Below are 15370 nucleotides of genomic sequence, written 5' to 3' on the forward strand. Positions count from 1 at the left end.
TTAGCTAGTCATGACATGAATTAATGTTTTTCATTTTCATAGATCACACACATAATGAAAAATATACAGACTTAATTTTGCTTCAAAAGAAAAATCTGTTGGTGGCAATGGTATGTATAAACAAGAAGAGATATCAAACTTGATTCACATTAAACTATAAAAAGGACCAAGAAGCAACAACCAAAGCTTTCATCGAGCTTCGACTGGAGTGATAACAGGGGAGATCTCCTCTGTTTCAAACTTGGAAACCCAAGATGTTTCACTCATTTGAGGAGATGACTGAGTGAGGACACTAAGATTGAAGACGACCTCCCCCATTGTCGGTCTCTCCATGGAATTCTCCGATGTACAAGCTCTAGCCAGTGTCGCCAAGCTTAGTGCGTTCTCAATAGGGTAGAAGCTTTCCAAGTACGGATCCATCCATCTTCTCAGCCTCTCCTTCTTTTGATCTTCAACATCCAACACTCCCTTCACGTCCTTCCACAGCATCACGACTTCGCCATCATCCTTCGTTTCCACGACTTTCTTTCCCGAGAGCAGCTCCAGGAGCACCACTCCAAAAGAGAACACATCAATGTTTAGCATGATGGGAGAAGTAGCTCTCCTTGCTAAAGATAGATTGGATATCTTTGCTCTGAAGTTGGAATCGAGGAGTATGTTGCTCGTACGGACATCCTTGTGGACGATGCTCGGTTGAGTATGCTCGTGCATGTAGTGTAGACCGTTGGCAACGTCTAGAGCTATAACCAGTCTTTGACTCCAAACAAGGGATTTGAGTGAAGCTGAAGCTTTCGAGGAGAGCCAGTTGTCCAACGATCCATTCTCGACGTACTCATAGGCTATGAATAAGTTACCAGCATTATCAGAGGAGACTCCCATTAACTTCACCAAGTTTGCATGATTCACTCTCTGTAGTATTTGAACTTCCTCCGTTGCATCTCGTGTTTTCTTCACAGCAAGAACCTGGTCGTTTATCGTGGCCTTGTAGACCGACCCTCCAATTCTGTACCGTTCACTCAGGTTCATGGTTGCCTTCAGAATCACATTTAGATCATACACTATCGGCTTGCCAAGATAGCCTGATACTCCCGGGAGCAGCTTGTCCTGTCCCGTCTTTGCTTCTAACTTCTCGTCTTTGGAGGCTTGATTAATTGCAAAAAGATCCGACGTCTCTAGCAGAGATGGACTATTTTGATCCAACATCTTCTTTTTCTTGAGTGATATAAAAAAGAATGCTACAAAACCTGTTAAAACTATCAAAGCCAAAGCAATTGAACTAGCTATTAGAATCCGTTGGCGTTTGGATTTATCACGCGAAGCTGAAGTGGGAAAAGGTTGCACAAGAACCGGCGCCTTCTCTGGAATCAGTACAGGAAGACAGACTGCAGCAGTGAAATTTCTGTTGTTGTTTGCTGTCTCAATATCTGAAGCTGCTGTCTGAAACATAGCACTCACAGTCTCTACATCGTCGCCTGGCTGCCATACATAAGCAGTGAGGAACTGAATTCCCTTTCCTTTGTAAGACTCTCCGGGGCACTTGCAGAACAAAGGAAACACAACTTCCTCCCCTATCGTCAAGTTGGTAGGATTCAACTCCCGATTCGTGTTTTCAACCAAATGATAGTCGGTTAGATTCTGGAAAGCCTTCACTTGAACGGAGTATAAGTTGTCATCCTTCTTTATCTTGTAGGTAACGTTGGAAAAATAGTGCGTCCCGTTTGAAGTACAAGTGATTGGAACCAGCAACAGCTGATTCGGAATCAGTGGAGCATCCTCCGACGTTAGATTAGTGGCTGCTGCTATCTCTAATCTGCTCGTGCCAAACAGATCAGATATACTTCCAAGGTCGACATAAGGTGACCTAACGCGATATGTAATGTACGCCTCACACGATGATGGTGAGTCCGATGATGATGTGAAGTCAGTAACAGCAGTATTGTTAACAAACTGAGAAGCAGCAGAAAAGATGAGAATTTGTGAAATGATTATCAAAAATATATCAAGTGAGATTGCCATCTCTTGAAAGCTAAAATTACAAGAGGGCTACTACTATCATAGACATTTTTGATTTGTCAATTTTCATAAATTTATGGTGGAAAATGGCAAATCAAGTCGACAAGGAAAAGGTGACACACCTTTTAATATTCTATGTTGTACATATGCTGTCATCACAGGAATTCAAGAATTGTTTAAAAAGAAACCAAGTTGAGACGGCACAAGAACATGTCTTTGCTTCTGAATTTCAAAAGTAAGACAGAAACTTTAGGATTAAAAGAAAAGGAGTTGATGACTACAGCAACTAAATTTTTTTATATTAATTGCTCAAGGCTTTAAACATAGATGCAAACAACTAAAGATCAAATAGGAAAAACAGGCTTCCATCAATTTGTCCTCTTGCCAGAGGATCTATTAGACCAGACAACTAAAGATTCTCCTAATTACACTCACAATACTTAAATTTCATATATTGAAGTTTAGAAGAGGGAAAATGAGTGTTCAACAAAAGTTAAAACACTGCAAGAGATTGAAAGAGCTACATCAAGAGGTGTAAACAAGCTCCAAGCTCCCTCTGGTATATGTGAGCATAAATATAGATAGAAGGAAGTGAAAATCAGAAAAAATATGATATAAGCATTACACTATAAAGAAGGCTTTATTTTCCAATGTAGCCTCAACAATTATATATATTTCTTTGAAAACAATTAATTATTCCTGATCTAATGTGTGTATACATATGAAAGGGCAGGAAGAAATGTAGGATGATCATGGAAAACAACCGGTTAAGCGAATGTGATCAAGAGTCCTCTTTAGGTCATACTTTTCCACTGCCTCAATTCCCTCTCTAAAACCATCTCCATATACCGGAGACGAGCTTGTTTCGATCTGGTGCTTGAAAAATTCACCCAGTTTTCTCTCGAACTGGGACCGCTGCCCCTTCTTCGATGATGGCTGGCTCGAGTTAGACGAGGACGATGAAGATGTCGCTGCAGCCGAAGCTGAAGCACCCGCAATCTCAGAATCCAACCACATGTGAGCTAGCACTTGGCAAATACCTTCTTCCACCTTTGGATCCAAAGTTGGATAACCTGAAACCGAATTCAATAGTAAGGCTACATTTTTCGAAAAGGAAATCTAAAAACGGTTAATATATTAGGTATTGTCAATATCAAAAGAGTCGTGATGCGGCCTTTAAAATTTCTATTCATTTGTCCATCAAAAATAAAGAAAAATCACCTTTGAGGCGCAACCAAGCATGCATCATCTCGTGGGCGAGGATGGATCCGGTCAACAACCTGAAAATAACAAGAGATTGTCTAATTCTATTCATGTAAGTGCAGAATTTGAAGAGGGAAACAACATTTACCTTGGAAGGCCATACAAAACAAGAATTGCTGTTACTTCACTCTGGCGGACTAGCCTATATTGCTCAGTAAACAAGTCTAGTATCCGGTAGCCTCCAATTCTTGGCCTCCTCGACACCTGTGATCAAGATTGGAAGGTCAGACATGATTAAGATCATGGTATTATATTCTTGGAAGCTGTTCTGTTCTTACCATGGTAATGATCTGCTCTTCAGACAGGCAAAGTCCTCGAGTCTCAGACACACGGTGATGACCCTGGCCAACAATAGTAGAAAGACATCAGCTCGAAGAATCTGCCTCATGTTCCATATAAGAGTAAGTTGCTAACCTTTTTCTCTTCTTCGATGGCTTCGTTTAGTGCTTGTCTTTCAACTAAGAGCAAAGGAATCTGCTGCTCCACCTTCATGTTTAGACCTTCGTAGAAATCTTGTATCTCAAGGTAAAGAGGCTGGCACTCGTGAGTGTCCATTATCGACGAGTCCAAACACTCTAGGCAGAGCTTTCTTCCATCCTCGAGATGCAAATACCTAGAATCTACCGGCTACAAGAACCACGCAGTTAATTTAGTTGTTTTTTTTTTTTTCCTTCTGTATTTCAGGTTTATTTCTGAATGATTTTCCACTCACCTCCATTTTCTCGCAGCTGCAGCATCGCGGCGTTCCATCACGCTCGTGTGAAGGGCAGTACTTCTGAGGCCAGAATGGATGTGCTCTGTACTCAATAAGGCCACCAGCATTTGCTGGGATCTACTTCAATAACAAAAAGAGCCATCAAAATCTACCAAGTCTAATTAAAATGTTCTTTCTTCTCTGGAAATGATATCTGAAGTTTTATAATTGGTGAATTCACACTTACAAAATTCTTGCAGACATCACATTTGGGATGATGCAGCTCCATGTAGCACGATTTATGGTACGGGTGGTCATCCATCATAGAGAACTGAAACACAAAAGATGTTAAATTTTATCACCATAATCGGAACTGATATCACGAAAGCAATAGTAGATTTTACAACCAAAGTAAGTCTGTTATGCAGGGATCAAAACATCACCTCTATTTCAGATATTGGCTGATCACAAGCACGACAACGGAAACATCCTGGATGCCAAACAGCTCCCATGCAGCTCAAGTATCTCCCTTGTCCAATTTGGCTTTTACAACCAGCACATATTCTACATCAAAAGATCATATTGTTAACGGAAAAATCATTATCTGCAGTCTTGGAGTAAATGTTTTTCCCTAAACATCTGATGCATTTAGGTCAGGATTTCTAATAGTAATCCAGTGCAGTTGTGATCGATTGTTCGGAGGAAATGTCAATATAAGTAGGTGGTACTTAAGAGAGATACTATGTTAAGAGTTTCTCTTCTGCGTTAATCAGATCCTAATTTGTACTAAATGTGTATAGATCATTCAATAATGTTGATGAGCAACATTTTGGATTGGCATAATAAACTTTAGGAATGTAAGACATGGACCTATATCTTGAAGGATCGAGGAATTGAAAGGGCGCAAAAAGACTTCCATGTTCGAGCTGAGGAGGTGGAGACTCGATATTGAAACTTTCTTGAAGCGCCTTAGCAAGCTGTTCGTCTTCTTCTAACTGAGAATCGGTATCTAATAATCAAGGGAAAAGGGACAAATTAGCAAGCCATCAACATATGCACATTCCAAAAGTAACACAAAGATATCACAACTGCAAGAGTTTCCATATTCTGATGATCTCATGGCTCACCTATAACTTTCTTTCCTTTCTCATCGTCCTCAGCAATGGAAAGCGCGATTGCTCTGTCAATTTCTTCTCTGTCAAAATCTGATGAGCCCTGTATTCATTATTGGACAGCATCAACAATCTCACGCATACACACAAGGAATCAAAATGGCATCGATATACATGGACAATGGTCATTACCCGCGAAACACGAGCTGCTTCCCAATTTACCTCATCATCATTGTGATCACAATGAAAATGCTCTTCTGAGATTTTGTGACTGGAGCCTTTTAAAATCTTGGTCAGCCACCCCATAGTTCCAACTGTTTGGAGAGTGAAGCTCAATTCCACATATATATCACACAAAACCTTGATTTTGTTATAGAAACGTGAAGCCTTTTTAATCAATATAGAAGTATGTATGCAGAATTCACTGATTTTGTTTGGCTCAGTGTTCAATTCAAGCCAGACAAATCCACTGTGGATTTGTCTGGCTTGGATTATCCACTCCTTGAAGAAAGATTTGATTTTGATTATTATCTGAGCATCCAACCACTCCACCATCAAATTAACAACATATTTTCTCAATTCTCAAAGTCGATCAACTTTCCCACAAAAAATCAAGAAGTGCAGAAAGGAACAGAGAAAGAAATACAAGTGTCAAAAAAGTAGTCTTACCCAATCAGAAGAACTCCAAGGTATATGATGAATCCCAAATCAGACAAACCATCATAAAATTCTATCTGCTGCAAATATCTACACAAACAAAATATGTAAAACAACATAAAAATACCATCTTTTTGCTTAATGATAACAAGACCAGAATTCTATTTGTGCAGAGGAATTTGTAACAAACAGACCAAGATAAAATCCAAGGAAGATTTCATGTACTTGTCATAGGCTAGACCCTTCCACACCTTTTAGTCCCACTTTTCCACTAAATGTCAAAACCACTATTATTAGCCTTTATATTTGACGAAAACCAAGATTAGTCCAAATATGAGGCTGGTTTTGCCTCTTTTTTTTATTTTAATTTTTACATTATGAATATAAATGTATACAATAATTTAGTCGATGATTAAATAATTTAAAAGAGGAGACCGTCGTTTATGGTTTAACTAAGGCAGCTTTCGGTTATTTATTTATTTATTTTGATAACAGGATAAGAAGAAAATATTATGGCAATTAGAACGTCATTGTTTTTTGGTAGTATTTGCTTGACTTTTGCTCCTAGCATGTTCTATGCTCTTGGATATAGAATAAAACATCGTTTTCTTATGGAATCACACTATAACAGTGTTCCTTTAATTTTTTTTTCATTTATGAAGAAAGTTTTGATGCATTTCTTTGAAAAAAAAATCGATTACAAAACCAAATGGTGTAATAATCATCATTACTAGTACTACCACAATTTACGTAGTGTATATGTATAAATATTTAATAGCAAAAATTGGGATGTACCTATAATTTATCGTAGAAATGATGCAACGATGAGTTGGAATATGATTGTCCGCAAGTCAACATCATGCTTGTTAAGTAGCTGAGAAGTCAATTAAATTAAAATATTATTCTCTGCTTTTATATATTTATACTCCTACTATAAAAAAAAATAGAAATTTTCCTTTTGCCTCTTCGAGGTAAACAAAATTCTTGTATTGAATGAATTAAAAATTTTATATTATGCAAGTATCTTATGATTTAAGTGAATTTAGTCAATTGAAAAGTGGAGCTACTTTAAAGTTACTTGGAAAATTTAATATACCACGTTTCTTCACCGAATATCAGTTCTCTTAATTGAAACTCAAAGGTATTGATAAATTTTAAATATGAGGCCACGCCTATTTTAGCCAAAGTTAAACATAAAAGGAAAAAGTGTCTATTAGTATAAATATATAGAAAAAAGGGTTTTTGGCTTTTTAAACCAAAACCTTTTCCCAAATTCCGGTTTTTCCCATGAACTATGATATTTGTTTTTTTCCCGGCGGGTCAACGACGAAACCCGAGTTGTCTACATATCAATTTTAATCCTATTTGTCACTAAATTGATTAATTGGATCCTATTTGGCACAATAATACATACAGTCACAATTATTACATAACAAATGACAACTTTTGAATAAACAAAACAAAACTTTAACATTTTGAATTGTGCTATTCGGGTCGGAAATGTGCTATTCGGGTCGGGTTGGAAAATCCTAACGAAATGAAAGTTCGTGGTTTAAAAAGCCAAAACCCCTAGAATATTCTTACTTGATTTATAAGAAATTTGCGAAAATGCAATTTCTTGTGCAAGAAATTACAATTTTGGTAAATTCTTTTCAATTGTGTAATAACGTATTTAAATTATTATAATATTTTCAATTTAGCAAAATTTGTTTGCATCTTTTGAATGCAGTCAGATTCGTGTTTTACTATAAGGGCGAAAAAGACATACTTTATTACTCCCCCGTCCATAATTAAGAGTCTCATTTCTAAATGGTGCGTATTTTAAGAAATGTTAAGAAAAGTTGGTGGAAAAAAGTTAGTGGAATAAGGGTCTCACTTGTATATATTAGTTTTAAATGATATATGAGTGAAATGAGTTAGTGGAATGTGAGTTTCTTTACCATTTATGATAATTATAAACCGGAACCCTTATTCATGAACGGACTAAAATGAAAAAATGGGACTATTATTCATGGACGGAGGGAGTATTATTTTCATATTATTAAATAATGAGATATTTTCTCCTTTTGCTATGTGCATCTTTTGAATGAAAGTCGGATTTTTCATTAATAAGGGCTAAAAGACAAATTTTATTAGTATTGTTAAATGATGAGATATTTTTTTTCCTTTTCCTATTGGAAATGGGCTGGACTCATTAAATTTTTTCACTAGAAATGGGTTGGGCTCATTAAATCTTTCCACTACAAAAAAAAGGGATTTATCGATGAATTTTTTGGTTGGTATGATATCATATCTAATATTGTCATTAATCCCCTAATATTGTCATTAATATCAGAAATGATTCAATATATAAGTTGTGGTGATTATCGATGTGCTTCGCTAGCGTTTATTTTGATTTTCTATCTATATTGATAGAATGAAGGTCCACACCAAGTCTTGCCAATTCAGTATCAAACAATTTATTTTTATTAATACGTAATAGTATGATATAAGAATTTTTCAAACGGAGATTTCACATGCCCTTTTTGTGCAACACGTGAAATGATTTCTTGATCCTAATATCTAGTGCACTCAAATAAGTTGATCAGTGGGCAGTGGCCAATAACCTCCCTTAATTATCTAATACTGTATACTAGTAATATAGTCATAATTTTTAATGGTGTTGGGTCACCCACAAATAACAAACACCTTTCTTAAACAAAAAAAATATTTTGGAGACATGGTCTAAGACATAACGAGACATAATGAGGTTAAAGTAGTAATTTTATTTTACATTTAATTTTAAATTAAATTTTTTATTTTGTATATGTACTTTGTTGCCCCTGCATTTATATATGGAAGTAGTATTAATTAAGATCTCAATAAGGTTAATTTGATTATTTGTAAAATATAGAGTTCTTAACTAAATTTACTGTATCAAGAAAAATTAAATTATATTTTAAAATATGAATAACTTTAAATTATTATTTTTTTACATCATTGTTAATGCTAGTATTGACCATAATTAATATTTACTTTTCTTTATTAAATATTGAAATTTTACTATATCATGTAGCAACAAATTTGGAGTATGCAATTTTGATTTTAAAATTATTTGAGATGCAATTTTGATTTTTAATACTAATTGAGTACGTAATTTTGATTTAAAAATTTTTTAAATTGTAATATTAATTCTTTACATTTCATTTTTACTATTATTTCTGGAATTACAACTCAAAAAAAATAAATCACATGTTCTAAACTAATACTCTTATATTTAACATTTTAAAGCTATATATTTAAAATCTTCTCATTTTCTTATATTAAAATTACTAACTTAAAAAGGATATTATTAATGGAACTTATGATTCTTAATTTTCTTAATTCTTAATATAATTAGTTGATGTACGATATATTAAATAATCTAAAATGAGAAAAGTTGATTCATCCAATTATTTTTGCATTAAAAAAAATAATTTATTTTTGAAACATTATAAAGTTAATTTTCTAAGCATAATTTTATAGAGTCGAAGGCTAACTAGTACTTGTCAATCAAAATATAAAAAGATACATGTGATAAAAGTTAAGAAAATTAATACAAAAATACAAAAGATAACGCAAATAAATGATTCATCATAATAACTACTACTATTATTTAATCATACGATTCAAATTTGAATAAGACATTTAACAAAAGAAAATAATAAAATTAACCGGCTAAAGTATAACATAAAAAAGAGAAAATAACTCATAATTAAATTATCAACTGATTAGATAAAAATTTATTTGAAAAAATAATAATATGAAGTTATCAAATTATTTTATTATTAAATAATAATTTAGTATGCATTATAGTAACTAATTTATAATCCGAATTCATGATTTTTAAATAAATAAAATAGTAATAAAATTAACATGAAAAAAATGATATGTAAACATATAAAAAGTTTCGAGCATGATTGTAGCTTATCTCCAATCAAATCAATAAATATGCATTTAAATAAAGATATTTAATTTGATTTAATATTCCTTTATTAGATTTGTATCCATTTAATATGATATTGGGTAAAGTAGTCATTATAAAATATATATCTATGTCAAAATGCCATAAGGGTATTATGGCTTTGAGACATTATGTCTCTAAATCACTACTCAAATACAATCAGAATTTATGATTCCACTTCCTTAATTATTCATAAGTCCCACTTTTTTATATTAGATATTTCTTGTTACAAATTATTTATTATATATTCTAATTAAATTATACAATTAATTAAAATTACATAATTAAATATGTAATTAATTAATAATTATATAATTAAAATCCTAAAATCAAAAATTACATAATTCAAATCCTAGAGACACCAACAAATTATATAATTATACTAGATCCAGGGGTGCCCATTGTAGCCAGAAACGTGGAGACATCCGACATGTTAGCAATTGGCATATCATCCGTAAAAAAAATGCAAAAATTTAGAGAGAAAATTGAGTATAAGAATATTTTTTTGGTGTGAAAAAATTATGAGTAGAATGAAGTATTTATAGATGAGAATTGAATAAATTAGAGAAGAAAAAATAAAAAACAAAAAAGTGGATGGAAATCTATTGGGTAATGAGAGTATTTGAATAGTGTTTGAATATAAAATTATTTGTCATGATTTTTTTTCGAAACACAAATAATGGAAAATGCTCAAAAATGAAGCCCACTCACAAATAACAGAATTTTTTTTTCTTCAAAGCTAAAAGTTACTTCTAAATACTACTAGTAACAAACAAACTAGAATAGAAGCTCATTCATGAAAAAATATCTAACCCAAACACTATATCTTATTCAACAATTTATAACGAACACTTACTGTTAGTTTGCATTATTACTATATAATTAAATAATGGTTGTTTGGTTAATAAACTAGCTCTACTATTTGATGGCTACACCTAAAAAAGGTTAAATCGTGTAACAAAAGTGAAGGCAAGGCCAATAATTCAATCGCTATTTTGGTAGGCATCGGCCATTGAGTATATCTATGGAATGAATAGCATAGTACTAATAATTTACGAACCATACAAAATTTATAAATCCCACTTCGAAGTGAACGTAAGTTGTCATAGATTCATATAAGTTTACTTCAATGTCTACTTTGGACTTCATTCGCACTACTACAAAACGTGATTTTAAATTAATTTAAACAAAATTAAAAGACTAAGAAGTTTTAGTAAAGCATGAGGCAAAATGCCAGCATAGACATATTCCTTTTTATTATTGCACAAATGTTACAACTGTTACAAATACTGGATCTTGGGCTTCTTCACCTTCAACACAAATGAAGCATACAACAATTACCTTGTTGGAAACTGAGCAATACAGCCTTGTTGTTAGACCTCAATCAACAATCTTTACCATCAACACAGTAACTTGTATCTAAATTCTCCGGCTGCCCGAGAATCCCTGATTCTCCGTACGGTCTGATGAACGTCCTCCTCCACCACACCTCAAAGGCTCGTTGAAGATTCGGGCAGCTATCCCCACCCTTGAGAAAGCTTCCCAACCAACAGAGCAAGATGCTCTGCTGATCCTCCAACGGGAGTGTTAGGATCGTCCTGCCTACTCCTTCCTCCACTACTTTCCTGTCGAATGACCTGCACCCGTGCTGCAACCAGCTGTAGTCATTGATCAACGGCTGCAGCCATGTTTTCAGCAGCAGATGGCGAGTCTCCTTGGATGGAAGGAGTTCCCCTCTCCCTATCCCAACAAAGAGCCTTGCACTGATCATGCTAACGTGGTGGCGACACACCGTTGGAAGTCTAGTGTGAAGCGAGGCCAGTTCTTGCTGATTCGCCCACGTTATGGCAAACTCATCTGCTGCTTGCCTGTCAGCTAAGATATCGAGCAGCCACAACATATTGTCTGCCTCCAGAGAGATCGACCTCACCACTGGCTCCCGCTTATCCACACCCCAGTCAAGAAAATCAGGTTCTGCAGCTTGTTTGAATACAGCCAGTAAGGAATCTAAGGAGCTTCTGCACGAGCTGTAAAGAGTATCGTTGCACAAGTCAGACGGCCCTGCGGAGGAGCTCGCGAGACTATTGTTTTCCTTAAGGAGCTTCAGCACAACGGACTTCATTTCTCGCCTACCCTTGTCTTCTCTGCTTTTAAGCACCAGCTCCAATATGTGAGAGAGGGTGTCATTAGGTGGTGTTGAGATTTCGGGAGACACTCGCTTTAGTACTGGCTTTGCAACGATGCCCTCACCTTCAAGACGCGAAACTAAAGAAACCACTTTGTCTTCCTCCTCTTGTCCCACCCAAGGGACAGCTTCCAAGTACTCCAAACAAAAACGGATGCACGTGGTGTAACCAAGCTGTTCGCTGACCTATAAACCAGTAAATCAGTTAACAACAGAATCATAACATTATTTTAAAGACGCTCACAGTATTAGAGCAACAAGATAGTGAACAAGATAGTAGCTTTTGTAAAGCCCACTACGATTGATTTTGATGTAAGATACGTTGTAAACAGTAAGATGCTCGAAAAGCAATGCTTTCTTTCAGAAAAGAGTTGGTCAAGTTGTTTGCATAAGTCACCTTCAACTTACTGAACGATATCTACAGCGAAACCAATATTGGACGAAGCAAAACGATATCTTTAGGGAAGTTCTATTCCATAAGAGTATGTATGAGCCACAACCCTAAACTATGATCCCTATCGGCCTGCGGCCCATCAAGCAAAAACGCTATTTGTTTTTCGCATATGGAACAACAAGCCTAGTAATGTTAAGAAATTATTCAGCTTAGACCGGCAAACCAAGAATGTTATGGCAAAATCTTGCACAAAACAAGCAAAATTACTCAGGTGCACTATCCTAATTCAAACATATTCAATTCTAAAGCAAGTTACTATATTCATTAGGGAAAATGAATTAAACCTCACAGAATTTGAGAACTCCAGTCTTATATCAACAAAAAAACACGAGGCATAGTTCTGTTAGCTACCTTGAGAATGCGTAGAACACGTGAAACACTCTGCTTGATTAAGCGTTGTTTGAGGTCTCTGCAGTACATGAGCCCAATAGTTTCCACATATATCTCAGCATCGTCACAGTTATCAATCTCAAGACATGGGAAAACAAGCTGCTGTCCTGATATTCTACTGGCAAAGAAACGGCTATGTTCCACTAGTACGCTCCTGTGAACACTCAACTTCACAGCTACTCCCTGCCTCCCAAGCAAAATCACCTTGAGATCACTCGTTCCGGGCTCACCAAACTCGATTGTCACTTTCCTTGGCGCATTCTCAGGCCTAGAGCGAGGCGCCTTCTCGCTTGCCAGTGAAGCATTTGCAGCAAGTGCATCTGAAGCATGGGTTGTTTGCACATCACAAACAACATTGGCTCTAGGCGCCATACAACTTGCCTTCTTCTCATTGACAGAGGTTTGCTTCTTCTGAGATGAAGCTGTTTGGTTGGGAGGAGATGGTTTGGGCTTGTTTAATGGATTTTGAGTCCTTACTGTCTTTTGAAACACAGTGGGTGAAGGGCAACACCAAAATCCCTCTGGAGTTACAGCAATTGGAACACTCTTGATTTTGGTTTGGCCCTGCTCTAGCCTAGGAAACTTAATTTCAGCCATACTCAACAAGATTTAACCACAATTTTTTCCAGTAAAGTCAATACTATTAAACATCAAATTAATGAATGAAATGCTTCACCACCAACCTAACAGATCTCCTCAATATCGAATTTACAGTTAAAGAAAAAACCCTACATCAAAAATCCCAACTTGATTGACCTCCATTTCCAATCAAAATGGCCAAGAAATAAGCAAAAGGGCCCATAGAATTTTAACCAACTCAATTGTAATAACTGCAAAATCTATAATATCTACCCCCTTTGTGAAGAACGAAGCAAAACACAACTAACCACAATATTCTTAAACTGCATTTACTAATAATGTCAACACAGCCCACGCAAAATTAAAACAAAAAATCTGAGAAGGGGAAATCAACAAGAACCCTTCAATTTATGGCTCCACTACACAACAATGGAAGCATAAAGATTGAATTTTTCAGGCACCAATCTTCAAGAAGTTCCCTGAAACCATACGAAAACAACAAAAACATTGAAACTCACCAGAGTCTCTTTTACTCTCTCTCTCTCTCTCTCTCTCTCTAATATATGAGCTTTGACAGATGATTGAAGGGAGCTTCGATGTCAAGCATCAAGGGAACCGCTTTAAGAAAAGCGAGTTAAACAGAGTGGAATGATGATGAGGGCCAAACTAATCTTTCTTTAAGATTAAAAAATTCTGGGTATTGTTAAAGAAGCCACATGACATGACTGAATAAGAGGGATATTTCTCTAACTGTTGCTACTATGGATGCTTTGTTGATTGGAAATTTGGATTACTCTTTTTTGTGGGTCTGCATATATCTCATCATGTCTCCTGCGTTGCAATACTCTAGTGTTTTCGTTACAGACTGCCACAAGTTTATTTTCTAATGTTTATTTTCGATTCGTGTAATTTTGTACACTTGTTAGTATAAAAAATGAAATTTTGTGGTTGAGATATGGACTTAAGAGATAATTTTATTTACATTTGTACTCTGTTAATGTTGGGTTAGTAAAATATTACTCCATATATCTAATTGAATATTGCAATTTGTGTTTTGCAATAGGGCCGGAGATGGCCTTGCCTTCGAAATTTCTTTAGAAAATAAAGGTGAATGAGATCCATGGTGAGGCTCTCAAACAAATTTTTTAACTGTTTTGAATTGTTTCCTCTAGTCATATTCTTAATTTGAAATTTTCGTATCGATTAGAGCATCCACGTTAAGAATAGGTCAGCCATAGACTAGTCACTCTCTCTCCCTGCCACGTAATCAGCACTAAAAATCCACCTGTCACATCATCATTTTACTCAAATAGGCTAGCCTAAGGCCAACCATAGGCCAGCTGCAATAAAAATAATTCAAAAACAACTACATTTACGGAATTAAATTTATGATAAATTATGAAATTAAATTTACGAGACATATACGAAAAAATTCATTTATTTCATTAAAAAAAAGGTACATACATAAAAAAAAGTAAATAATTTTTTTTAAAAAAAATAACCGGGCTTCCACACACGAGCCCTACCTCTCTCTACTCCTCGTCGTCGTCGCCGCCGCCACCCGGGACCTCCACATCGGTGGCATCTGAGCCCCCCATCTGTGCCCTCACGGCATCCAAATCGACCAGCATGCTCTCGAGCATCGAGTGAAGAAACCTTTTCTCCGTGGGGTCAGTGGCGGCCCTCCAATCTTGGAAAACCTTGTACATCTGCTCCTGCGTTTTTTGACGCGAGAAGGTGTACGCGGGTAGGGGGCGGGGACTGTCGACTGGACCTCCTAGGGCGATAGGGGGGAACTCGCTGCCCGTTGCGCCCGCTTTTGGCCAATCGGGCGAGTGCGGGTCGCAAACGATGGAGGGGATGGAAACTCCTCAGCATCCGGAGGGAGGTTGTGGGAACCGTCGCTGCTGTCGCTGCTGTAATCGCCGGAATAGTTCAGCTTCTACTTCTTCGGCCACCCAGCGTCGACCCCCGCCCGGAACTTCTCGGAGTCCTTCAGCACCAGATAGCAGTTCCAGAAGTTGAACTCCTTATAAACCCC

General features: G+C 36.1%; 3 protein-coding genes across 5 annotated transcripts; all 3 read right to left on the reverse strand.

Annotated features, from left to right (window-relative positions):
* Nucleotides 1–6: 6 nt before the first annotated feature.
* On the reverse strand, nucleotides 7–2462 carry LOC125188376 (serine/threonine receptor-like kinase NFP). Its single transcript, XM_048085176.2, has one exon. It carries the CDS (start codon nucleotides 2014–2016, stop codon nucleotides 190–192), a length of 1827 nt encoding a protein of 608 aa, XP_047941133.2. The 5' UTR covers nucleotides 2017–2462; the 3' UTR covers nucleotides 7–189.
* A 143-nt stretch (nucleotides 2463–2605) lies between these two features.
* Nucleotides 2606–6057, reverse strand: LOC125188377 (protein DA1-related 1-like). Of its 2 annotated transcripts, XM_048085177.2 has the most exons (13): nucleotides 5934–6057; nucleotides 5752–5829; nucleotides 5275–5396; nucleotides 5098–5185; nucleotides 4841–4979; nucleotides 4414–4534; nucleotides 4218–4301; nucleotides 3989–4108; nucleotides 3691–3903; nucleotides 3555–3617; nucleotides 3365–3480; nucleotides 3235–3293; nucleotides 2606–3086 (listed from the first exon to the last, which is right to left on the reverse strand). In XM_048085177.2, the coding sequence occupies exons 3-13, from the start codon at nucleotides 5386–5388 to the stop codon at nucleotides 2764–2766; spliced, it is 1440 nt and encodes a 479-aa protein (XP_047941134.1). In that variant the 5' UTR covers nucleotides 5389–5396; nucleotides 5752–5829; nucleotides 5934–6057; the 3' UTR covers nucleotides 2606–2763. The 2 variants fall into 2 exon arrangements, with proteins under 2 accessions (XP_047941134.1, XP_088914840.1); XM_089058714.1 differs by lacking the exon at nucleotides 5934–6057 and having other exon boundaries at nucleotides 5752–5927.
* A 4872-nt stretch (nucleotides 6058–10929) lies between these two features.
* Nucleotides 10930–14175, reverse strand: LOC125188963 (BTB/POZ domain-containing protein At3g50780-like). Of its 2 annotated transcripts, XM_048086095.2 has the most exons (3): nucleotides 13848–14174; nucleotides 12712–13324; nucleotides 10930–12092 (listed from the first exon to the last, which is right to left on the reverse strand). In XM_048086095.2, the coding sequence occupies exons 2-3, from the start codon at nucleotides 13120–13122 to the stop codon at nucleotides 11106–11108; spliced, it is 1398 nt and encodes a 465-aa protein (XP_047942052.1). In that variant the 5' UTR covers nucleotides 13123–13324; nucleotides 13848–14174; the 3' UTR covers nucleotides 10930–11105. The 2 variants fall into 2 exon arrangements, with proteins under 2 accessions (XP_047942052.1, XP_047942051.1); XM_048086094.2 differs by having other exon boundaries at nucleotides 12712–14175.
* Between the last annotated feature and the right edge of the window lie 1195 nt (nucleotides 14176–15370).

The sequence above is a fragment of the Salvia hispanica genome, chromosome 5 (assembly GCF_029641045.1).
Source record: "Salvia hispanica isolate PSC_SH4W2 chromosome 5, Shi_PSC_v1, whole genome shotgun sequence".
In the NCBI taxonomy this organism is placed as follows: domain Eukaryota; kingdom Viridiplantae; phylum Streptophyta; class Magnoliopsida; order Lamiales; family Lamiaceae; genus Salvia; species Salvia hispanica.

Excerpts from the sequence above, each read along its gene's own strand:
- LOC125188376 (XM_048085176.2), bottom strand. The coding sequence starts at position 2,016 with ATGGCAATCTCACTTGATATATTTTTGATAATCATTTCACAAATTCTC.
- LOC125188377 (XM_048085177.2), bottom strand. The coding sequence starts at position 5,388 with ATGGGGTGGCTGACCAAGATTTTAAAAGGCTCCAGTCACAAAATCTCA. Across the intron at positions 4,980-5,097 it reads GAAAGGAAAGAAAGTTATAG|ATACCGATTCTCAGTTAGAA; the intron begins GTGAGCCATGAG and ends CTTGATTATTAG. Across the intron at positions 3,294-3,364 it reads GTTTTGTATGGCCTTCCAAG|GTTGTTGACCGGATCCATCC; the intron begins GTAAATGTTGTT and ends TGTTATTTTCAG.
- LOC125188963 (XM_048086094.2), bottom strand. The coding sequence starts at position 13,347 with ATGGCTGAAATTAAGTTTCCTAGGCTAGAGCAGGGCCAAACCAAAATC. Across the intron at positions 12,093-12,711 it reads GTGTTCTACGCATTCTCAAG|GTCAGCGAACAGCTTGGTTA; the intron begins GTAGCTAACAGA and ends ACTGGTTTATAG.